This window comes from Papio anubis, chromosome 4 (assembly GCF_008728515.1).
Source record: "Papio anubis isolate 15944 chromosome 4, Panubis1.0, whole genome shotgun sequence".
Lineage (NCBI taxonomy): Eukaryota > Metazoa > Chordata > Mammalia > Primates > Cercopithecidae > Papio > Papio anubis.
Window position 1 is genome coordinate 20,697,587 of NC_044979.1, and position 25,911 is coordinate 20,723,497.

Below are 25,911 nucleotides of genomic sequence, written 5' to 3' on the forward strand. Positions count from 1 at the left end.
ACATCTGTGGGAAGCTAGCAAGTGAATCCCAACTGCTGGATTGCCCATCACGGGTCAGTATCAGCCTCACTATGGCAGAGATGATAGGGTCAGCAGTCTGAATGCTGAACTCCAGGTCCAAGTGGCTATTTCCTTTTGCACTTTGATAGCTGGCATTTGCCTAAGAGAAAATGATACTTCTTTGGGCTGACTTGGCCTTTGAGATTGCCCTGAGACCAGTGATCTCTGTACCCTGATGTGAGGTATAGACTTATTTCTCAACTAGGAAGAGGTACACCTTCATGTAAACATGTTTGGAACATTCTTGTGTGAATGTCCTGTATATTTCTGTTGACTCCTGTGGTGTAAGTTGGTAACAGACAGCCATCCTTAAGCCTGGGATCGTCACAAAACTGATGATCCTGCTGGTTTTCATCATCATCACTAAAACTCATTTGAATGGCCAGTTGTTCATTATGTTGTGCAGGGCACAGAACAAGGACAATAAAATGCATCTGATATACCTTCTTGGAGTTTGCAGTCTATAACAGATAACTGGATAGGAATGGTCAATTCGTTTTCATGAGGCTATTCTTTAGTTATGTACTAATACTCATGCTGTGGATTCAGTAGGAAAATTGAAACTAGAGAAGTCTTGTGGTGAGCCCAGCACACTTTTGAATAGCCAGGACGATCCTCTTAAATGTTAATATTTACCTTGGCCCAGGTAAATCAGTGTCCTGTTTCCTTCTGTTAACTTGCAGTGGATATCTGCAAGTAAGTAAACAGTCTAATAGTGAGAAATTTAGTAGGGACATGGAACTGAGACACCAAAATTCCAATATATTTGCTTTATTCCAACTTTGTAGAGTTGGAGGAGATAGAGAAGCTACAGGTAAGTTTTGGTCCCTACCGTAATGTTCCCCTGGCTACTAGCAAGATGAAGCTTGGGCACTAGTTGAGAAAAACAGTTTAATCGTGAATTGAGTTTCAGCATGATGTAATACCAGCTTCAATAATGAACTAGTGAGCATGTTTTAGGTAGTCCTAGTAGGCTTTGAGCTGCAAGACAGCATCTTTGCATCTCCAGAATTTAGCACAGTTGACTGACACATCATGAATTCTGAATATGTCTTAGCTGAATTGAAGCCAAGGTGGTCAGGGAACAAGGGTAAGACACAAGAGCGAAGAGGCCTGGAGACAGGGAGTCATGGGAAAGCACTGTCTTGTGAGGTCCTCCCTATTAGATCCAGGGGAGGAATTGTTGAGGTCAGGTATGGAAGTACCTCGTTCATCCAGGGAGCCAGAAACAGAGCAGGAGGAGTTGGTGGGGTAGCTGTAGAGTGGCAGGGCCCGGGGCTCCAGGCTAGTGAGGGAGCCAACTCAAATGAAGGTCGGGCTGGAGGAGGCCTGGCACAGTTATAAACCTCCTGCAGAGACAGGGCAGGGGAAGGAAGTGAATGTGGAGGTGGATATTCCAGGCGTGACACCAGCCAAGCCAGGCTGTGACTGGTCTTCAGTTAAGAAATGTGTCTTATGTAAATGTGCCTACTTTGAGCATTTCAAAAATTCCTCTTCCTCCCTCCCCTCAGTTTTCCTGTAAAAGTTTCTTTAAAAAACTCAACTTGTTCTTGGCTAGACCATCAGGAAAAAAGAGATTTACCTAAACCTAGGCCAGGGCAGAACAACTGACCTGTGATCTGGGAGCCCACGTATGAAGTCGCGGGTGCCATCTTAGTCTGACTTCCTTCTCTAAAGGAGTGAGCTGAGGGGGGCAAATGGTGGGATCAAGACACAGGTGTGGAGAGGCTCAGGGGAGCCCAGGAGGGCACAGGCCAGGGCCACACCCCCAGTTTGAGGCTGCCTGAAAGTGTCACAGGTTCTCCAGCTCTCACATTTCTCTTCAGGATTCATTTTTCCTCCTCATGAATGTCTTCAGATAGTAGACACAGAGAAGCGAGGGTGTAGGCGAGGGAGTGGACAGAGATGTAGCCAGTCAGTGGGTGTATTAGTTTTCTCTTGCTACAGGTATTGATCGGGTGTGGCTGCCATAACAAAATACCACAACCGGGAGACTTAAACAACAGAAATGTATGTCTCATGATTCTGGAGGCTGGGAAGTCTGAGATCAGGGTGCCAGCATGGTTGGTTTCTGGTGAGGGCTGTCTTCCTGACTTGTAAATAGCCACCTTCTTGCTGTGTCCTTACTGGGTAGAGGGAAGAGAGAGAGAGAGGGAGCTAGGGCTTCAACATTTAGATTTTGGGGGGGACACAGTTTAATCCAGAGCACTACACCTAACAAATTACCGCAAACATTGTGGCTTAAAACAACCACATTTATTATCTCACATTTTCCACGAGTCAGGAGTCTGGGCATGGCTTCACTGGGTCCTGTCCTCAGTGGCTCACCAACCTGCAGTTAGGTGTCAACTGGGGCTGCAGTCTCATTTGAGGCTCGAGGTCCTCGTTCAGGATCACATGGTTGGAGACAGAATTCAGGGTTTTTATTTGTTTTTGTTTTTGTTTTTTTAATACATCTTCTAGTGGTTTGCCTCTTCCAGGCCAGCAGGAGGAAAATTTTTCTCATTTCTAGACCTTCTTTTAAAGGGATTGCCTTATTAGGTCAGACGCACTCAGGATAATCTCCATTTTGATGAACTCAGAGTCAACTGAATTAGAACCTTAATGACACCTACAAAATTGCCTTCACCATTGTAACCCGGCACTCACAGGACGGCCATCTGTCATAATCACAGGTTGCACAGGCCACACTCAGGGGAAGGGGGTTATACCAAGCATGTTACAGCAGGGAGCAGGAATCTTGGGGGTCATCTTAGAATTTCAGCCTACTACAGTGGGCAGGAGAGAGTGTGTGGCCAGTGCCTGTTTGTTCTTTCCATAAAAGCAGAGGGATTTAACAGACTGTAATTTGGGGGAGGGTGCATTTGGACAGCAGGATCAAAAATATTATTTTAAGTATTTGTGGCTGGTAGCTCAAGTCATGAGAGAGAACAGAAGTGGCCACTAAATGCAATCTAAAGATAAAAGCTTAATTGTAGCGGCTCAGGGTGGAAATTTGGATTTATGAAAGGAAAAGTGTTTTGATAGGACAATTTGTTGGGAGTCATTTCGGAACCCACCCTCGTGAGGAGGGGAGTGAATGAAGAGGAGCTCCTTTCTAGCATTTAAGGTTCTAATACAAAACCTGCGCGTTCACCTGTAGGTAGCCATGCTTGTCGGAGACAGGCCCAGTTATTCTTAGTCCAGATTGCTGTCAACATGGAGGGCAAAATTAGAGAGCAGATTTCTGTCTATGTGACATTTAAAGTGTCAGAGGAAGAAGTATCTGTGATTTGGGGTATTATTGTCCTGCAGAAAAGTCTGTCTTTTAGGCCTGTGCCTGCCAATGGGTTTGCTTGTTTATTTTTTAACATGCGTAAAATATAGAGTATCTATCTTTTGGGCAGAAAATGTCGTCTCTAGTCAGTTGTCTTCCCTGGTTTTTGTTCCCTGAGGACTATTTAAACCAGGTCTCACTTAATTCAGTTAAACAGAGTCTGTTTTGAAAAAACAAATGCTTTTTTCCTCCCATTGTAAACTAGAGGTCTTCGTTGTTAGAAATATAGATAAGAATAAAAAGACCTTGTTAGCACTATACAGAAGTGTGTCAACATTTTGCTAAAAGGCTGTCCATACATTTTTATATTCTAGCACTTACAATTTATACTTTCAATTAAAAATTATAAATTCTAAAATTATAAATTTATGAAATAGATAAAAATACATTAATGTATAAAGTATGTAACAAAAATGTATACCTATATAAAGACAATTATAAATTAGGGAATTCAGTTTTCACAATATATTTTTCATTTAGATATATGATGTAGACATTTCTGTATATTAACAGCTAGTTTTCTACAATAGCAATTTTTTTTCAATAACCACTTAGACATACCTTAATTTATTTAAATACTCTTACGTGGGCTATTTTAAATTTTATAGATCAATGGATCACGATTCAGGGCCATCTCTACCTTTGATCAGTAAGCTGTTCTTTCTGATTGTGATCTTGTTGCCTTCACTCAAATGGTCTAATGTTCATTGATTCAGTGCTTGCTGCTTGCAAAGGCAAAACTTGTGCTTTAGGTTTACTTTTTCCGTGGTTGGTTCCCAAGGCTACTTGCAGAGTTTTTAAATACCTCTTTTGTGAGCTAGAAGACCTAATAAACAAACCACTTTGTTGAGACTGGGAATATTAGCACTGGCACAATTTCTTAATTTTACTGTGCGTTTGCAGACATCATGAGGCAGAGAGGTGGTCCAGCTGCACCTTCGTTCCACACACAGACTCTGTGTACAGCTTTGTGAATTGCTATTTTTTCTTTCCCTTCTAAATGGGCTGCTGGTGGCAAAAATCTATTTAAACAAAGGTAAGCAAAAGATCAGTTTAAAGCCCAAACTTCAAAAGTTAGAGGTTTAACCTATTAGACACCCAGACTTTGCAAATGTGAAGAGTATTCGGATTAATGGGGAAAGGGGCTCTTGGATATTGGTGGGTCTTTAGACAGTGAAGAGAATACAGTTTCATGCCAGAGACAGTCGTGAAGAGGAGTTTCAGACACAGTGCTGCATTTTACATGAATGCTGAAAACAGACCCTTGGAAAGAACCTAAATCAACGTTATCATTCCCTCTTAGTTGGGTCTACATTTTGAAAGCTCCTTTTTTGACTTTTGGAAATAATATGGTGGCAGTTTTGGTTGTTATCACAATGGGAAGGGGGATGTTACTAGCACTGTGTGCCCAGGGGCCCTGGAATGTGCAGGAAAATCCTGATCAATGAAGAATCATCCTATCGACAATATCAACATGGCCTGGTTGAACATCTCTAACCACTTCTGAAATTGTTAGTTTCTTCTGAGGAATGGGGCAGAAAACATGAAACTATGGCCCTGAATTTTTTTTCTAGGCTTCCCAGAAATTGTCTAGTGCCATTTCCCTCCCCCATTTCTCATGGAGGTTCTGCATAAGTGAGGCTAGAAGATATTGGTAGATGGAAAGAGGTTTGGTTCAAGGGAAAGTAGTACTGTAGTTTTAAGTCTGATACTGCTCTCCATCTATGCTTGGTCTCCACAAGTTGAGTCATTTTTTCTGATAAAGCCTGTCTGGTTGTTTGTCTCAGAGACCAGCTGCTGAAAGGGCGAAAATCATCCAGTACTGCCCAGCTGTTAGCTCAACCATCCTCAAGGGAACCCATTCTTTGCCAAAAGGAGTCTCAGAAAAGGCCAGAGAGGGGGAGTTGCAGGGAACATTGACTCAGGCTTAAGATTTATTTTCAGGCTGTTTTACTCCTTTAGGTGTGAGGGGAAGCAGAAGCTACCTACATCATAGATGGTCTCAGAATACCAGAGCTGCAGGGGTCTGGGAGACCGCCTGGTCCCACCTCTTATTTTATTTCCTAAGAAATAAGAGACCCAGAGGGATTCAGTGACTTGTCCAAGGTCACAGAACCAAGTAGTGACAGAGCTAGGTCTAAAACCCAAGCGTTTTGATTCCAAAGAAGGCGTTCTTTCTGCTATGCCAGCAACTACCCCTTTGACTTCTTTCTTCTTAATGAAGCTGTGCTGACTTTCTTTCTAGAGTATCTCCCCACTGCCCCCCACCCTGAGGCATTGCATCATTATTACATTCAAACCTTGTGTACTTTCTGATACCATTGGCTTTATAGGTAACAGAAAAATGATCTTTTGTGACTAGAAGGCAAATGTGTCCTATTCATGATCCAATAAGCAGCTATCCACCATTGTTCAGTCATGAAAAAATATTCAGAAGCATTGCTCTACCTCGTCTTTTGGGAGAAAAATATTCAAACTGTTTGGGAATAACTTTTAACATATGGTGGTTGCATGTGTTTTCCAGCAGGACTGCAGACTATCTCTGTTTGCTTGTTCTCATAATAACCTGCTGAGATCACTAGATTCTATTTATGGTCTTTCTTAGAAAGAGAATATTATGGCCTCGTGGTTTTTCCCCCCCGCCCCTTCTTAGAAATTCTTCGACTCCACCAAGTTGAAGAATTGAAGCTCCATTGTTTTCAATAAAGAACCTGAAGTTAAGGTACACTAAACCACTACCACTACCCCCAAAGAAGCAGAGTTTGATGTTTCCCTATTCATTGAGAATGGTTCCTTTCTATTCCAAAAGGTGTGACAGGACTGTGGCTCAGTGACAGGGGAGATCCGCCTGAGGGCAGAAGGATTTAGAGGGACACTTTTAGGAAAACCCGGACCTCACTTCCAGAGAAAGATTTGAGAACCTGAAAATATTCGTCTGATTTTCAGCAGTGCCACCAAAGCAGGAACTTGATAGTGCAGTTCAACTTTAAACAGTTCCTTCATAAAAGTTTGAATGAGAGGTTTGCCTAAAAATTATAATTGCTGGTTAAGATGAAAGGGCGCTAAAGAAGCATATGGATGTGAGCACAGTGTGGCTGGTGATCTGTGGAGAAATTGCAGGGAATGAGAGAGATGCTTTGAGACTGGAGATATGGGCCTAGTTTTCAAAAAAGGGGAAAGGAAGATCGATCAGTTCTGAATTGATGAACTGAAAATGAGCCCCCTGGTAAGCAAATGGGCAAACTAGAATCTACTGAGTTCACTAAAGAAAAATGGTGTTTTGTGACCCTCATCATTTTTTATGGTGTTAATAGACTGATAAGTCAGAGAAATGCTTAAGAGTTTTGTCCCGGTTTTAGCGAGGCATGTAATACAAACAACAACAAAACAGCTAACATTTATTAAGCTCTTATGCGAAAGTAACTCTTCTAAATGAATAGAGAAACATCAAACTCTGCTTCTTTGGGGTAGTGGTTTAGTGTACCTTAACGTCAGGTTCTTCATTTAAAATAATGAAGCTTCCCTTTCTGATCTGTCTTGTTTCTAGAAATGTGGTTGGAATGAATAACCTGGCTGGGGCTAGCAATGTGGGATAACAGAGAGCCAACCGGAGCCCTTTACTTCCCACTGCTCCAAGACAGTCTGTCCTGAGCAGGCCTTAAAGCTCTTGGATTCTGGTAGCACTTAGAGATAGAAGAGGGTTCATTGCCTCAGCTGATTGAGGTTCTTGAGAGGAAGGAACACGCAGAAGCAGACAGCCAATGGCTGCTGCGCTCCCAATAACTGCTGTTGCTAACTGGCTGGCCACGATGGAGATAAGAAATAACTCTGTGGATGTCTGGGAAGTCACTTTCGTGTTCATAGCCTGCACGTGGTTTTCTTGGCCAGTTTTCACTTACCATAATATAGCACCATCTTGTATCTGGATTAGACTTGTATCGATGAATTCATTTTTATCTTCACTACAGTTTTGGAAGGCAGATTGGATTTCTCATTTTCTAGTGGTGTAGAGAGCGTGAGTGATTTGACCCAAGGTTCCTGCTAGGATCTACAGAGTTGATGTAGACTGTATGCCTTCTGTCTCATGAGTCCAGTGCATAACACAAGGGCTCCAAAGGCTAAGATCCCCTGGTATATTTCAACACGTGTCATTCCAGAGAGGTGGGGCATACATGTGAGGTCTCACAGAGCAGGAGCCAAAGTGGCTAGAAGCCAGAACCTTCCTGGTCTCCCATTTGCTGACCTGCGGGATTCCCTTAGCTCTTATCTTGGGGTAGAGGGGTACGTCCTGGCAGAGTCATGCCTGAGAATTTAAGCAACACAGATAGTACTTTGTACCTCTCAGGCACTTTCCCTTTACCCCAGTGTGGTCCTCTAGGGATGAGATTATCTCAGTAATGCTTATGACATATTTGGCTCATAAATAAAGCATAGGTTTCTAGGAAGTATGCATACCGTTCGTTTTTTCCCACAAACTTCATCGCCCCGTTAGTGCTTCATACCTGATGTTTTTGGCATTGGATCTTGACTTGGAGTTGGAATTGTTCCATTGCAACATGCACGTTCTGTTCAGAGAATTCTGTGGGGGTTGTCTGTGGAAGCCTTTTCAGTCACCCATTTGGGGATCTTTATGTCTGGTCACCATTTCTCTTGTTAGAGAGTCTGTAGTGTAGATTTCAATTCTCAACTCTTTGATTTCATGTGCCATTTTGGACCTCAGTTTTCTCAAATTAGAGTGACCAGGTCAGGCCAGATGATATCCAATGTTTTCTCAAGCTTCATAAGTCTGTGATTCGGAGCCTGCTGTAAACCAAAGTTTTTCTGGAATGAATGGCAAAGTACCAGATTGTATTATTTTAGGGTAGGACGCAAGAGCGTAGGAATAGTAAATACCTTAGCTTGTGCCTTCACTGAAGCATATGAGGGGATGCCCTGGGTGTTCCCTGGTGAGGTAAAGACTGAAATGTTGCAGATGGAAAGTGTATACTGTGGGAGAGGGAATGGGGATGCCTTCTGTTTAAGAGAGTGGAAGATACCAGAGAGGAGAAGCTTATGACTACAGAGAGGGCAAGAGACCTCATTAGAACAGTCTGACCAAAAAACCCTCCAAATTTCCTTATATAATGAGCATGTAAACGGGTTGAAAACTGCAAATTGAAGGATAAGGGACAGAAGGAGGGATATCAACAAGGAATAGAACACCAATTAGGAAGAGTATCTAGAGAATTTAACTGGGTAGTAAGAAATTTAAGTCTACTTTAACTCTCACTATGGGGAATTTGGACATAGATTGAGTTATGTGGGAGGCTCTTAAGTGTGGGAGGGTTAAAAGCAAATATTTTTTGACCTTGGCATGTGGGATAGACCAGGCGAAAAGCCCTGCTGGGCCTCCAGCACTCCTGTCCAAGAGTGCGGGGTAGAGTCTAGACTCGGGGATAGAAGTGGGGAAAAGGGGGAGGGAAGAATTGGTGGTCCTGATGGCAGCTGCTCTCAGCATCCCAGTCTCCGTGGCTTCCCCACCACAGATGATGAGAACAGAATCACAGGTTCTGTACTGCCTCAGCCTTGAACAGTTGGCTTGATCATGGCTTTGATGGTCTTTCACTTGTTGGTGAGATTCAGCTGTCTGTTGTGGCAGAAGGAAGGGGCAAGAGGACTCAGGGATGGTTTGAGTTTCTTGAAGCAAATCAGAGGACTTCTCCACCTGATACGGGTATTTCTGGAACAGCTCTGCGTGCTCTAAAAGGATCCTGAGGGTTTCCTCCATTAACATGAGGAGACTGCCCTTTTCTCAGGCCCAAGTTACAATTTAAAAAGCATTTTTGGGGAACAATTAGAAATCTGAGCTCCGAGTTCTCTGTGTTAGTGATTGGGAGACAGCAGGGACTATGCTGAACGTGCCTGGGAAGGGGAGAGCAAAAAGGAGTCCTGCCCTACTCCAGGCTGCCCCACTGTCTCCACCCTCGGGATAATTCTCCATCTTGTGAGGATCACATACAGTCACAGTGTGCAAGTGTTTTGTTGTATGTAAATACTATGGCCATTATTATTATATTTTCTTCGCAGTATTTTTATTCCTGTTGGTACTTGTTGGATACTCTTGGGCCTTGGAAGGACAGGTCCTACCATGCTAGAGGCTAGTTTGGGTTCAGAAAGAATGAAGAAGTGCATTTTGGGGGCATTTGCGGCTATATGTGTAAATAAGCCAAGAAGGAAGCAGATTGAATTTTTGTGTGCTAGCTAATTCTGAATCTTGCAGCTCTCCTTGGTTATCAGGAGCCACCTATGGGATATTTCTGCCTTCATCTCATTAACTGATTTATTTGTATTGTGGGCAGATGCTCTTAAAATGAAACAGTGGATTTTTTTTTCCATATCAAATTCTAATAACTGCTATAGGCCATTCAGGATTGGCATGCATTTGGGAAAGTGGATCATTACTTGTTTTAATGATGAACAACTATGTAGTTTAAAAGGAATTAGTGTGGTGCATGACCCTTGAAGCAAATATCATATGTAAAAATTCATTTTTACATAACATATACATCAGGAATGAGTTTTAAAAAATAAACCATTTCTGGCCGGGCACGGTGGCTCATGCCTGTAATCCCAGTACTTTGGGATGCCGAGGCGGGCGGATCACAAGGTCAGGAGTTCGAGACCAGCCTGACCAACATGGTGAAACCCTGTCTCTACTAAAAATACCAAAATTAGCTGGGTGTGGTGGCGCACTCCTGTAATCCCAGCTACTCAGAAGGCTGAGGCAAGATAATCGCTTGAACCCGGTAGGCGGAGGTTGCAGTGAGTCGAGATCACGCTGCTGCATCCCCCGCCTAGGCAACAGAGTGATCCTCTGTCCCCAAATAAACAAACTCCCATTTCTGAGAGCGGTTTGAGGTTCAGAGCAAAATCGAGCAGAAGGTACAAAGATTTCCCATATGCCCTCTGCCCCACGCATTCATAGCCTCCCCATTGTCAGCATCTACCATCATATTGGTAGACATGATGGTAGATACATTGACACATTGTTATCACTCAAAGTCCATAGTTCACATTAGGGTTCACTCTCATGTACATTCTGTAGATTTGGACAAATGTATAAAAACGTGTCTCCACCATTATAATGTCCGTGTCAGAGTTTCACTGCCCTAAAAATCATCTGTGGTCCACTTATTTATTCCTTCTTCTCCCAGGATGACTCCTTTTACAAAATATCGAATATACCCTACCAATGGTATACCAATATACCCTACCAATGGTATACCAATATACCCTACCAATGGATTTATAATAGGTTTCCTTTAAATATCATGTCTCAATGCCTTTATTGCTTAATCTGTTTCACATACTCCATTTATTCATCTGGATACTACCAAGCAAGGTGTTTATTTATTTATTTACTTATTGTAATAAGGCCCTTTAAATTTAACACAGCTTTTGTTACTGCTAGTGAAATTTCAGTAAAGGAAATATCACTTCAGAACAAAACAACCCTGCCTAAAATAACCCCTGCCACAAACCTCCAAACCTCTGGTGTAATAAAGAGTTCCAAACTCAGCCCCCATTTTTTAAAATTTAAAGAAATAATGTAATATGCCTACATTTTTCTGCTAGAAAAGAATTGGGTATCCTTGAAATTTTACTGTCATGGGGTTTGACTTGTGAGCCATTTTTTTTCTTGGGACTTTGACAAGGTCACCTTTTTACTCCTGGTTGGCATCTGGCCCTTTTCTGTGTGTTGTGTGCAGGGTACTTGTGTGAGAGCCACTCAGGTCTATGGTGCACTGGTTTTGAAGGCAGTTCCCTTCTCTCCCTGCAAGGGGAGGAGGGAGGTGGCCTAGGGGATGCCAGGAGCCCAGGGCAGCTCCTCCCTGCCTGAGCAATACAGTCAAACTGTGTTTTGCTGCAAGGGGGCCTTGGTTTCTAAGGTGAATTTGAGGTGTGTCCTCTGAATCATTTATGGAGAGGGTCAGCTTGCTCCCGCCACACTCACTACTTCTGTGGCTCCAGTCTTTGGGAGGCATTCTGTGCTCTAGGCAAGGCTCCTAGCCATGATTTTTAAGTACAAGGCTTCTTCTGCCTGCCTGAGAACTGTCTTTTCAGCCAGAGACTGGCTGCAAAGCATCCCTGTTTCCCAGGGGGCAGGGCTGGGAATTGCATGCTTGGGGAGCTCAGACGGAGCCCAGGCAGGCCTTGGGCCTCTTGCTGCCAGCCCAGCTTCTGCTTTCTGAATCCTATTACCTGCCGTGCCTACCTGGTTCACTGCCCCTGGGCAGGTGTTACAGGGGCAAATCTAAACAAACCCGTGAGGCAGAAAGAGGGTGTTCTCCGTCCTCCTTTTCCCAAGTTGAAAAACCTTTGTAGCTCCATTTTATGTTGCCTGCAACATTTTAGAAAATGATAGGGTAGTAGAGCTGAATAGGTTGTTAGCAATGACCTATAAATATCCCTCTGTTATTACTGCTTTCGCTGCTGGCAGGGTTTAACCCAGGATCCATGGAATCCCCCTGCTGTCTGCAGACAGACTTCAGGGGTGGGTCAACCTCCTGAAATGCTGGGATGTGTTTGTGTATGTGACTGTGAGCATTTCTCAGGCGTGACTGTGAGCATTTCTCATGCAGGACTGTCATTAGATTCCCAAAAGGAGCATTAGATTCTCAGGCAGGAGCATTCATTAGATTCTCAAAAGGGTCCAAGAATTTTAAAAAAGGTGAGAAAAAGTGACAAACTACTGATCAGGTTTAAAACTCCAGTACCCATACACTCACACACACACACACACACACACACACACACACACACACACACAGAGGTTTACAGATAAGGAAACTGAATCTAGAAGAGGCAGAGTGACCACCAGGGAAGTGCAAGGCTGGGACTAGAACTCCTGTCCCTAACTGGTCCGGTGCAGCGCTGTTCTGTTAGCCTGTGCACAGAAGAGGCCTGTTGGGCTGACTATGGGATGGCAAAACTGCTTTAGAACACACTCTACAAGTTCTCTGGGACATACATTCTGGATAACTCATTTTGCAGCTTGGGACAATTCTGTCTTTATAAGACCTTTATTCATCTTTCTGCCCATGCTCCCACTGTATTTGTTGAGTGGGTGAACCTCAGTGGAGAGTGCTGTACGGAAGACAGGTTGGTAGCTTTATGTAGCCAGTTATTTGAACTAAAGAATCATGAATCCTTCCTTTTCCTCCCACCTTGTTCCCCTTTCCTCACCCTCGTGACCTCAGATCTTAGGGCAGTTGTTAGCAGCAGGAGGTGACCCAGATCATAAACCACTCCATCCTTGCAAGCTACTTTGGCAGTTCATTAGTGACCCGAAAACTCAAAGCGTAAATGCTTCAGAGCCAAGGTAATTTTTTATAAAATAAGTAATTCTTGTAAGGGTAAAAATTTCTCCTAATTTATCTGATTTTCAAATTTGGATATACATTTTATTTTATTTTATTTTTTTTTTTTGAGACGGAGTCTCGCTCTGTCACCCAGGCTGGAGTGCAGTGGCCGGATCTCAGCTCACTGCAAGCTCCGCCTCCCGGGTTCACGCCATTCTCCTGCCTCAGCCTCCCGAGTAGCTGGGACTACAGGCGCCCGCCACCTCACCCGGCTAGTTTTTTGTATTTTTTAGTAGAGACGGGGTTTCACCGTGTTAACCAGGATGGTCTCGATCTCCTGACCTCGTGATCCGCCCGTCTCGGCCTCCCAAAGTGCTGGGATTACAGGCTTGAGCCACCGCGCCCGGCCGGATATACATTTTAAATGTTTGAAGGCACTTATTTATAACTGTTGGGAGATCTAGCCCTAATTTGGATTTATCTTCTATTTCATTAAGATGTTATAGAATGATAGTAGATCCAGATGAGATAGTTGTTGAATGCAGCAACTATCTACGATCTGTGATCTCTGATCTGGGCTAGGTCCAGAGAGAGGGGTGGGTAAACGGTTTATATCTGGGCCATAGAGTTTGGATGGCCTACTGATAAGATATTTAAGTAACTTGGCAATGAAAGGAACATCAAAGAAAAGGAAAAAATGTGTCAAATTAAGACATACTTAAAGGGCTTTACTTGTTTAGGGAAATGAAAGATCGATTCAAGGTGTATCTGTCTAGGGATGACTTTCTAAAAGAAGTACATTTGTTCTGTCTTAGGTAGTTTACTGATTGGTAAAGATGAAAATGAAAGCATATTCTAGGAAGAACAATGCGAGAAGCTGGTGTACAAGTAGAAAATGCCAACATTTTATTGTTTTAATTATGCTAGTTTTTCAAAGGAGCTTTTTTAAAGATTGCTATGCAGTGGAGTGTTAGGTGTATTACATGCATTATTTAGTTTAATTCTCATGACACAAGGCCGAAACTATTGTCAACTTCACTTTACCGGCATTATTGTTAACTTCATAAACCAAGGTTTGGAGTATGGAAATATCTTGCTCAGGCTTGCACAGCCAGGGTTCAAATTCAGGGCTGACTGACTCCAAAGCTCTATTGCCACAATGTCATACACTGACCATTAGGAATGGAATGAAGGTGTTGTGTTTATAAGAATAAAGGGAGACAAAACTTTCTGGGATAGTTGGAGGATGTTTAATGCAGAATCTTTAGATAATGGGGAGATAAAACCTGACACAAATGGGGCAGATAAAACTTGACACAATTTTTAAGGGAAGTTGCCATGTGTATTCTCTGAACTGGGTGAAGAACATTTATGTTGTGAGGCAAGGGTTCGATCCTTTTAGCAGATTTCTTCCAACTCTGAGATTCTGTGATGTTGCCTGAACCCTTTGGCAGAAACATGCATTAAGTCCGAATAACTATCTCCATCCTTATTGCTGATGTATCACAGCAAGTGATACCAGGAGCCTGTCCTTCTAACAAACTCTTGGCATGTTTCTACAGGTTTAGTGCAGGAGACCGTGTGTTCATAGTGGATGACCGTCTGTGAGCCTATCTTTATCTAGCTTTAGAGGCTGATGCAAATGAGGCAACATGCTATAGTAGAAAGTGCCTGGGATTTGGAACTGGCTGAACATGGGATGGAATGTCAGTTTCACCTTTCATCAGCTGTGCATCTCAGGGCAAAAGAGCTAAGTATCCTGAGCCCCAGTTTTCTCATCTGTAAATGGGGACATGTTTACCTTTTATTAGGAAAACACCCAGCTCATTTTCTGAAAATCTAATATGTCAAGTACTTAGTCCATCAGACAAGTCTAGCACCTAATCCTGTCAACATCATCATCCATGATCATCACCATCATGGTTTTACACTTGTTACAACCTCTCCATACAGTTGGATTGTGAGGCTCAAATACCTCTTTCCTAGAAGAAACAATAAGGAAAAAATTCAGTGAATTTGAAATAAGAGTACCCTAGTTCAAGGTCTCTCAGTAGGGGACAGAGATCTTGGACAATGGACTAAAAGCCAATTTACAGGATTGTCATGAGTATTGAGTGAGGAAAAGGCTATGAAATTACTTTGTAAACCCATAAGGTTTGATTCAAATATTAGACAGAATGGTAAAATGTTGTTATGCCATTGCCTTTTGAAGGAATTAAACTAAAATCCCATAACCCTTGGGTTCACATGAGTAGTACTTTGCTAAAGCGTTTGCAGGATCCAGAAAGGCTTCCTCTTTGAGGCTCCCTTTGCTCCTTTCTCTGGTTTTTGGCCTTCAGGACCGTAAGGCCCCTCTCCAACTGGCTGGCATTAAAGATGGGCCCACTCTGGCCCGATCCGGCACCAGCAATGGGATGTTGACCTGTCTGTTGAGTCTTGGAGCCCACCACTGCCAAGGAGACCCAGCTGGAGCTAATTTGCTGGGCTGAGTCATAGCATGTGGTTGGAACCGGTTTCTTTTCCATCACAAGGATCTCCCTGAGCCTACTGAGAGCTCACCACTTTGCTAAATTCCTGGGTGTGGGTGGGTGTTTAGGCACAGTTAGGCTTCTGAGGAGGATCCTTTTCCAGAGGGGAGGTTATAATACACTTGATAACAACTGTGAACGCTTCAAAACTGTCTATCATTAGGGCTAAATGGTTTGTAATATGAGAATTACTGCATAATCCAAAGTAGGGGGAGTTCAGGGAAAGTTAGCAGAGTTAGAGAACATTTATTATTGGTTATCCAGGGGATGTTCATGAAAACATTCATTAGTGCTGCTCAGAAGAAAGAAAACAGAGTGTCAGCAGAGCGGGCCAACCTGGGCAACTTCCATGGGAAAGGCTGGCCAATCAAAGAGAGCCTTGCCTTGGGATAGAATGGGATTCCAGAGCTTTAGTGGCCAGCACAGCAGATCGGGACTTGACCTTGTAGTTCAGGGAACAAAACTGTAGCTTGGAAATACAGGGACTGTGGGTTTACCTCTTGCATTTGCATGTTGCATTCGGTTATTTATTTCTCTTTTTGTTAACTTAGTTTTGTCTTGAAAGGATCTCTGTCAAACAGTTGCAGAGTAGTCACCATCAGGCAACCAGGAAATTTGTCCTTGGGGAGCTAGTTAGGCAATCAAATGCTGACTTAGATTGTTGTATAATCAGGAAGTCTGGTTCTAATCTTAGCCTTGCCACTGCTCTGAGCCTTGCTGCCCAGAGTGTGGTCTGTGGAGTCACAGCTTTACCTGGGAGCTGATTAAAAATGCAGAATCTTGGGCCTGCTTAGACCTGTGAATCAGAAGCGATGGCTTAGGAGCCCCAGGTAATTCACCTGCACATAAAACTTTGAGCATTGACCTAAGTGGTAAACTCTGGTAGGGCATGGGCATTTTCTAGTTTCTTATTTATTATTTTGTATCTCCAGTGTCTATCTGAAGTTTAACACACAGTAGCTGCAAAATCCTTGAATCTTCCTCTTACCTTGGGCATATTTGAACTTCTAGGATCTGTGTAAGCTTCTAGGGACTTAACTGTAAAGTGGCGTAGGGAGAGGAGTGTTGAGTGGAAAAGGAGCCAGTGATTGAGAAACTGAGGTGACCGTAGAAGGACTGGTGTTGTGAGTTTTTTTTTTGTTGTTGTTATTTTTTGTAGAGATGGGGTCTTGCCATGTTGTCCAGGCTGACCTTGAACTCCTAGGCTCAAGCCATTTGCCTACCTCTACCTCCCAAAGTTTGGGAATTACAGGCATAAGCCACCGCACCTGGCCTAGGTGGTAGTTTTAATATAGGTGTTTTTAACCTACTAAGTCAAAGTTTATGAGGGTGGATCATCAAATTTGTATGTTTTTATTTATTTATGCCTTTAAACCACATTCTGAAAGCAAAAGTTTTGTTTTTTTAAAAGTTCCTTTCATGTTAAGGAATATTTTTTAAAATATTACATATAGTAAAGAAAATGTAAGAGTTCCTCAAGAGGAAATGGATAAATACAATGGAGTAGAAATCAGATGTTTAAATCAATGAAATAGGGCTACATGTATAGACATGAATAAATCTAAAAAATTTTTTTCGATAAAAGAAAATTGCAGAGGATATATGAGATATGGTACCATTTACTTAACGTTTTAAAGAAGCCTGTGTGTAACGGATACATGCATATGTAGTAAAAGGATAAAGACCTGGATGGGAAAGATAAACACTAAGTCTGGCTAATGGTTAACTTTGAGACGGATGAAGGGAATGATGGGAGCTTTAACAGTCCTTCATGTTTTATTTTTTGAGAAAAAGCAAAAGCAAAAAAAGAAAGATTACAGCGGCAAACATGTAAAAATAAGATTTTTAAATTTTGTATTTAAATTTTTTAAAATTGTATTTATTTATTTTTAAGACAGAGTCTCACTCTGTTACCCAGGCTGGAGTACAGTGGTGTGATCTCGGCTCACTGCAACCTCTGCCTTCTAGGTTCAAGTGATTCTCCTGCCTCAGCCTCCTGAGTAGCTCGGACTATAGGTGCGCACCACCACCTAATTTTTGTATTTTTAGTAGAGATGGAGTTTCACCATGTTGGCCAGGCCAGCGTCGAACTCCTGACCTCAAGTGATCCACCTTCCTTGGCCTCCCAAAGTGCTGGGATTACAGGCAGGAGCCACCAAGCAAGCCCGGCCAATTTTTTTTTTTTTTTTTTTTTTTTTTGAGACGGAGTCTTGCTCTGTCACCCAGGCTGGAGTGCAGTGGCGTGATCTTGGCTCACTGCAAGCTCTGCCTCCCGGGTTCACGCCATTCTCCTGCCTTGGCCTCCTGAGTATCTGGGACTACAGGCGCCTGCCACCACACCCGGCTAATTTTTTGTATTTTTAGCAGAGATGGGGTTTCACCATGTTAGCCAGGATGGTCTCAATCTCCTGACCTCGCAATCCGCCCGTCTCGGCCTCCCAATGTACTAGGATTACAGGCGTGAGCCACCATGCCTGGCCTTTTCTTTAAAAACAGGTTCTCACTCCATCGCCTGGGCTGGAGTGCAGTGGTACAATCATGGTTCACTACAGTCTTGACCTACTGGTCTCAAGGAATCTTCCTGCCTCACCCTCTCAAGTAGTGAGGACTACAGGCATGCACCACCATGCCTGGCTAATTTTTGTATTTTTTTGTAAAGACTGTGTCTCATTATGTTCCCCAGGCTGGTTTCAAATTCCTGGGCTCAAGTGATCCTCTTGCCTCAGCCTCCCAAATTACTGAGATTACGGGCATGAGCCACCTCGCCCTGCCCAGTTTTTTGTGTTTTTTTTTTAAAGGAATGACTACATAATTGTTCATAATATGTATAATCTTTCTGAATGCTTAAAATATTTCATTATGAAATGACTAACCCAAATTTCCCTGGTAATCTTGATGCAGGCAGTTGGCATGTGGCCTCAAATACTCCTAAGGACCTTCCAGTTTGAAATGTATTTGTACTCAGACACCTCTCTCCCTGATCCTCTCTCTTGTTCTCATAGACAATCATGACTATTAGGACATACCCAAGTCCTGTAGCTTCCCTGCATTCTGTCCTGATGAAATACCATGTCCCGTGTTTGTGATGTCAGTGAATTTCACTGTTCTGACTCTTTAGGGACCTAGCCTGCAGGGGCCTTCTCTCTGCTGTTCACTTTGCTTCTTTATTTTTTTATTTTTATTTTTTTTGAGACTGAGTCTCGCTCTGTCGCCCAGGCTGGAGTGCAGTGGCGCGATCTCGGCTCACTGCAAGCTCCACCTCCCGGGTTCTCGCCATTCTCCTGCCTCAGCCTCCCTAGTAGCTGGGATTACAGGCAGCTGCCACCACGCCCAGCTATTTCTTTTTTTGTATATTTAGTAGAGACGGGGTTTCACTATGTTGACCAGGCTGGACTCAAACTCCTGACCTTGTGATCTGCCCACCTTGGCCTCCCAAAGTGCTGGGATTACAGGCATGAGCCACCACACCTGGCCCTATTTTATATTGTTATTATTATTTCTAATATAGTCAATAGCAATGATTCTAAACCAGGGGTGACTTTTTCACCTACAGACATTTGGGCAGTGTCTGGAAATATTTTTGGTTTCACAACTGGGGGAGTGCTACTGGCATCTAGTGGGTGGAGACTGAGAATGCTACAAAATATCCTGCAATGCACAAAACATTGCCCACCCCTGCCCTTCACAACGAATAATCCAGTCCAAAATGTTATTAGTGCCAAGGTTGAGAAACCCTGCTCAGAAGATCCTCATACCTACCATGAATATAGACCCATCAAGGAGGGAGAGTGGACGGGACTGCAGCTCCTTTAGAGTGGGACAGTGTCACAGCGGGTATGGGAATCCCAGGGAATTTATATGGGCTAGTTCTATATTATGTCCAAAGCATGATGGGGACTGGAAAGTTCATGGTATTAGAGATGAAGGATGGGAGGATATTAAGGAAAAACCAGAGAGGAACAAAGTCCAGGCCATGGGGAGACTAGAGAGAAGCCACCTCTAATATTTTTGGGCATGGCACCTTAGTGTAAACTGCACCTTCCTGCTATAGAAATAGAGGATTGCTTATTTAAACATATTAATATTATCAGTGCAAAATGTGGTAGGTCATGACAGCAAGGACCCCCAGTGAATCATGCCCCCCGCACCGTCCACACTTATCTGCATTGTGACTCTGCCATTCCTCTCATCAAGCAGTGGAGTCTGTTTTCCTGCCCCACGGGCATGAGCTGGCCTTGTCCCTTGCCTTGACAAAGAATGTGGAGGGTGTAATGGTACGTGATGTCTGGGGCCACTCAGCTTTGGTTTTTCTCCCTCATGGAAGATTTCTGCCATCATGGGAGGAAGTCCAGCCTGATCTTCCCTTTTGAGAAAGAGGCCCAGGTGTCCAGGGGTCCCAGCCCAGCGCATTCGCAGCCAGCCTTCCCACTAATGTGCTGTGTCAGGGAACCCAGATGAAATCAGCTCACCCATCCAGCCCAACCCACTGAGGAGTGAGAAGTAATATATTAATATTATGGTTACCTTCAGCCACTAAACATTGGGGTGGTTTGCTACACAGCATGCGCTAACTGGACATTGTGTGTGTAGAAGGGACTTCAAATCGAGCATGGACGAGGTAATTTGCCTTAGAATATGTGTGTAGGGTAACTATTACATCATGGTTAAGAGAAACTGAGTTCTTCCTCCTTTGTTTCTTGTAGCACTTCTCAGAACTTCTGGATGAGTTTTCCCAGAACGTCTTGGGTCAGCTCCTGAATGACCCTTTCCTCTCAGAGAAGAGTGTGTCAATGGAGGTGGAACCTTCCCCGACGTCCCCGGCGCCTCTCATCCAGGCTGAGCACAGCTACTCCCTGTGCGAGGAGCCTCGGGCCCAGTCGCCCTTCACCCACGTTACCACCAGTGACAGCTTCAATGACGGTAAACTCAGAGGAGGAGGAAGACCTGGACCTTAGCCCCTTTGGTTCTGAGCTCTTGAGGGTGCTGAGTGTGTATTATCTTAAAGAGGGTGTCAGCACCCTTGTTAGTGAGATACCTACAGTGTGTAAGGCCTTGTGCTTGTGCTGTGGGGAAAAGCAAAGAGGCACAGGACCCATTTCTCTACACTGCTCAGGTCCCCTGTTGACTTGCCGTAGCTGAAGGATAGTCAGTACTCTCTCGTCCTGTGGCTTCAGCAGCAGAACAGCCTTTTGCAAATCAGCCCGGCCTATCTGGCTGGTCATTCCTGCCAGTACAGTAAGTCCAGTGTTTCAAGGGGTCATGCCTTTTTTTTTTTTTTTTTAAATGAAAAAGAACCATTCCTCTATAGAAGCTTCTTGGGCATCCTCCTAACCCACTTCCATCATGTTCTATTGATCCCATGTCCCCCACCCCAGATCTTAGTGGACATTCCTAGACTTTCTTGTTGGTTACCCTTTCATGCCCCTCATCAATGCCATGAGTGTGGTATTTGTTGAAGGTCTAGTTTTTCTGACCTTGGAGATGTTAAGATGTTTTCACCATTACTCTACAGCCCATAATTGGTAAAAACTGTATCTTGTTCCAAACTCTGCAAGGCATATATATCTTTTAAGTGTAATTTTCTTCTTTTCTTTTCTTTCTTCTTCTTTTTCTCTGTCCCTTCCTCCTTCCCTCCCTCTTCCTCCCTCCCTGCCTCCCTTCCCTTCCTCCCTTCCTTCTTTTCTTTTCTTTCTTCTTCTTTTTCTCTCTCCGTTCCTCCTTCCCTCCCTCTCACTCCCTCCCTGTCTCCCGTCCCCTCCCACCCTTCCTTCGTTCTTCCTTTCCGTTCCTTTCCTTTCCTTTCCTTTCCTTTCCTTTCCTCTCCTCTCCTCTCCTCTCCTCTCCTCTCCTCTCCTCTCCTCTCCTCTCCTTTTCCTTCCTTCTTTCTTTATTTTCTCTCCTTCCTCACTTTCCTTCCTTCCTCTCTTCCTTCTTTCCTTCTTTCTTTTTTACACAGGGTCTTGCTCTGTCATCCAGGCTAGAGTGCAGTGGTATGATCTCAGTTCACTGTAGCCTTGACCTCCCGGGCTCTCATGTAGTCATTCAGCCTCAGCCTCCCAAGTTGCTGGGGCTACAGGCATGTGCCACCACACATGGCTAATTTTTTAATTTTTCATTTTTTTGTAGAAATGGGGGGTCTCACTATGTTGCCCAGGCTGGTTTCAAACTCCTGGGCTAAAGTGATTTTTCCTCCACAGCCTCCCCAAGTACTGGGATTACAGGCATGAGCCACCATGCCCAGCTTTAAATTTAATTTTCTATGTTTTGTTTTCTTAGAGGGATAGCCAGCTATTTTAGTACTGTAAATTTTTAAAACTACATTTCCTACTGCCAGTCCAGCATATGCCTTCTTCTTTACAGGAGGATGACATGGTGAGGAATACTCACTAACTTGACCTTCTCGATGTTAGTGTTGACCTCTTGTTCTTATACCACTGTACATATGGCAGCATCTTTTGAAGATGGCTGCACCTATCAACCCATCCTCTAGGGATCTGTGCTAATGCTGTCCCTCCCCTTGCCCCCCACCCCCCGACAGGGTCTGGTGTGTGATGTTCCCCTCCCTGTGTCCATGTGTTCTCATTGTTCAACTCCCACTTATGAGTGAGAACATGTGGTTCCTGTTCTGTTCCTGTGTTAGTTTGCTGAGGATGATGGTTTTCAACGTCATCCATGTCCCTGCAAAGGACATGAACTCATTCTTTTTTATGGCTGTGTAGTATTCTGTGGTGTATATGTGTTACGTTTTCTTTATCCAATCTAGCATTGATAGGCATTTGGGTTGGTTCCAAGTCTTTGCTATTGTAAATAGTGCTGCAATAAACATACATGTGCATGTGTCTTTATAGTAGAATGATTTATAATCCTGTGGGTACATACCCACTAATGGGATTGCAGGTCAAATGGTATTTCTGGTTTTAGGTCCTTAAGGAATCGCCACACTGTCTTCCACAATGGTTGAACTAATTTACACTCCCACCAACAGTGTAAAAGTGTTCCTGTTTCTCCGCATCCTCACCAGCATCTGTTGTTTCCTGACTTTTTAATGATCGCCATTCTAAATGGCATGAGATGCCCTTTTATTGTGAGGCCAAAGCATTCACCATTCAGTTCCCCCAGCTGGGGCTTTGTTTTCTTTATAGCCCTTAGGCTGTGACAGGCCATGCTGGTAATTTGCTGAGAACAGGTACGGTGGGTCAGATATATTTTACAAAGGGTTTCTGATCCACAGCTCATCTTTTTTGAAGTACCAATGTCTTCTCTGAGTAAAAGTCACTTTCCTAGGCCAGCAAAAGCACTTTTCTGAGACAGCAAACACGGGATACACTTTGGGAGGCCAAGATGGGCGGATCATGAGGTCAGGAGATTGAGACCATCCTGGCTAACATGGTGAAACCCTGTCTCTGCTAAAAATACAAAAGAAATTAGCTGGGCATGGTGGCAGGTGCCTGTAGTCCTAGCTACTCGGGAGGCTTTTTTTGGTCACCAACTTTTTTGTGAGGATACTAGTTTTTTGAGGATACTAGTCATTTAAGATGTGTGAAATCAGAGTGAAGCAGTGTGGATGAGTGGATGGGGAACTTGCCCAGCAAAGCTTTGTCTGGATCTATTTTTCTGAGTTGTGTGGATGGGCAGATGTTTGGGAACATAATTATTTTATTCATGTGAACCCCAGTTTGCATCCCCCTTAAGGTGGTGATCCATGGGGTGGGGGAATCAATCCACGAGTATTTCTCCCAAATCCAAGTGCTCTGTTAGAGCAGATAACCACCCTGATGGAGAAGGATGGTTATTTTTAGGCAATACATAAATATGTAGCATGTATAGACAGCTGTATACCTTAAATTTAATATTCTTTGTCTGCTGTATGGGGATAATAGCTTAAGCAAAACTAGGAGTCCTTGTGTTCAGTGATGGATGGGGAATTAATATTTCATTACACCTGGGAAAACCAATGATTCAGCTCTCCCTGTCCAGTTGTACTTAGATTAAATACAGTTCTTCCGCAATTGCTTCTAAGCCTGGAAAAAGAGTGATGACACACAGTTAGGTGGAAACGCCTTCCTAATTTATTAGAGTTTTTCTCCTTTTTTCTCCCTCTGCCTGCTGCTTCCCCTCTCTCCTTCTCCTTCCCACTAGAACTCTTCTCTTTCCCTCTTCCTCCTTTGCCCTTTTTCTCCTAACTTTCCCTTCCTCCCTCCATCCTCCACCTGAACCCCAGGGCAACTAAAAACGGCACACGCAGATGTTCTTATCCTATCATTGTATCACGGACTTCAGGTGGACTGCGGACCCCTAAAACTGTATATAAAAATTTGGGCTATCTACATTTGTTAATTTTTTGAGAGTTATTGCATCTTTTCTTAGATTCTCAAAAGAGTTTGTGACCAAAAAAGTTAAAAATAACTGTTCCAGGATTCCACAGGAGTCATCTATCTCAGGGGGACTTTGAGTGTGGACTTCTGAAACACTAGAGCTAAGGAACTTCACGTGGCCCAGCAACCACAGGAGCCAACCCTAGAAATGTAGGTGCAGGCTTCAAAACCAGCAGAAAGACATCCTACATCCAACTCAGCCATTTCTCCCTGTGATTAAGGCTGTGAACCAGATGCTAAGCAGGGTTTTCTGTTCTACAAAAAAGGCAACAACAACAACGAAACACCAAAAAAAAAAAAAAAGGAAGAAAGAAAAAGAAAAAAACATGTAATGAGGTTAAGGGAAAAGAGCGGAAGCATCCAAGCAAAATATTTGTGATACTTTTATGCTTTGAGAAACAAAAGCTTGCATTTGAATGACCAAGTATTGTACACATGGAGGCTGTCTTTATGCGTTACTGTATTTCAGTCATTTTCCTTTGTGTAATTCAATTGGGATGCTAGGTATGCATTTGCATTGTCCTTTAATATTGGTGTTCTTCCTAAAGAAGAAACTCTGTGGTGCTGGATGAGGGCTGTTCAGAGAGAACCAGACATGGCCCCTATCCTCTAAGATGATACAAGAACAGAGCTAAAGATTATATAGACTATCAACAGACCTTAGCATAAAATATGCTAATACAGAAGTGGTCTAATACTACCTTTGCATCAGAAATGTAGTTAAGGGTGGAGCAAAGGATCATAACTATGGCTGTCCCAGGTCTACAGGGACATGGATAAGAATCATCTTCCTCCTGATGAATTTAGTAGGGCTCTCAGTGGCAAGGGATGGTTGGATAGGCTGGTTCACTATGATACCTTACATTTATGGAGCTGTGTTCTCAGGTGGGAATGAACACAGTTGTCTGTGAGGTAAAGGTGAGCAGACATTGCTGGGGCAAAGTCACATGGGGTAAGTGAGACAGCCTGGAGGAGGGCAAGGACTAGGGTTTGATCTCTGCCTGATGGGAAGCAGGGACTGAGAAACATAGGATGACGTCTTCTGGAGCTTAGAAGAAACACAAAAGATCTCATGGCTGCCATGTGAGAACAGGGAAGGTGTGCACAGATACAGTTATCCAGGGAGAAGAGGAAAGGTATATATAACATGATGGCAAAGAAAGAATGGGTTTTAAAATGATTTGATGAAACCTGCCCCAGGAAAAGCACAGGATCGAATATGCTGAGGAAGGGGCAGAGGTGAGTCAGAGATGACTTAGGTTTTTGCTTTGCAATGTTGAAGAGATCTTGATGTTGACATGGTCCATGGAAGCGAGACTTGAAAATCACAGAAATGAGGTGCATAGCGGTGTCTTCATCACATGTAGTGTGAGCTGATGACAAGAACATCAGTCTGAATCATCGTAGAGTAGCCAGACTCAGGGGTAGAAGAGGAAGGTGTGTGTATCTACCGAGAGAGTCACCGGGTCCTCTGTCCTGCACGGCCAAAGAGAGAACCTGACAGTGACTGGGGAGGACAGGCAGAGGACCAGTTGACCTCTTCCGTCTGAAGCTTGGGTTTGTAATACACGCTATTTTGCTGTTCCTCCCCGTTTTTGGTGTTACCTTTTACTTTTTTCCAAACAGATAAAAACAATAATGATGTTTCCCCTTTTTATTTTTTGAAAAAAAGTAAAATAATGACTTCTCTACCTAGCCATTGCCATGCTAGATTAGTATAAGAAAGCAATGTTCACATTAATCTAGCCATTACAGTTACTTTGGATATTCATGAATGAGAGTCATAACTTCTTCAATGAAGAAGAAAGGATATAGTAAATATTTTCTATTTTTACTATTATCACCACCTCTTCATGCCATTCAATAGTGAAAGTTATTTCAGGGTTAAGATACTCAGGAATGGGGCCGGGGGAGATAGTCCTCTAACTTCCATTGGAGCATGTAGTGGGCTGTAGTTTAATGATTCTGACACATTTAACTGAATTCTTGCCCCTTTCCCCAGCTTCCAGAGCCCAGCCATTATATTTTTCCTTTAAGATAATTTTACATTAAAAAATTGGTCAAGATGTGCCAACTCCTTTGAAAATTTTCAAAGGGCAAACAAATGAAATGCTAAAGGATTTAGATGAGGCATATTTATTTAATTTAAACAATTTTCTTTTCACTTTAGATATGTTATGTAAATAGTAAATGGATGTACAGTCAGCCCTCACTGTTCTTGGGTTTTGCATCCTATGAATACTGTATTTTCAATCAATGTTTGTTTAAAAAAAATCTGCTTGTGAGTGGAC

General features: G+C 43.2%; 1 protein-coding gene across 3 annotated transcripts in view; it reads left to right on the forward strand.

The window, feature by feature from the left end:
* The window catches only part of CREB3L2 (cAMP responsive element binding protein 3 like 2), a 129,582-nt gene that overhangs the window by 54,359 nt on the left and 49,312 nt on the right, over positions 1-25,911 (forward strand). For all 3 annotated transcript variants that reach the window (XR_004183110.1, XM_003896651.5, XM_009203937.4), the window contains exon 2: positions 19,949-20,165. Coding sequence is in view for 2 of the 3 variants with exons in the window: in XM_003896651.5 (XP_003896700.1) it covers positions 19,949-20,165 (217 nt within the window). In the remaining variant the exon portion in view is untranslated. The remainder of the gene's footprint in view (positions 1-19,948; positions 20,166-25,911) is intronic.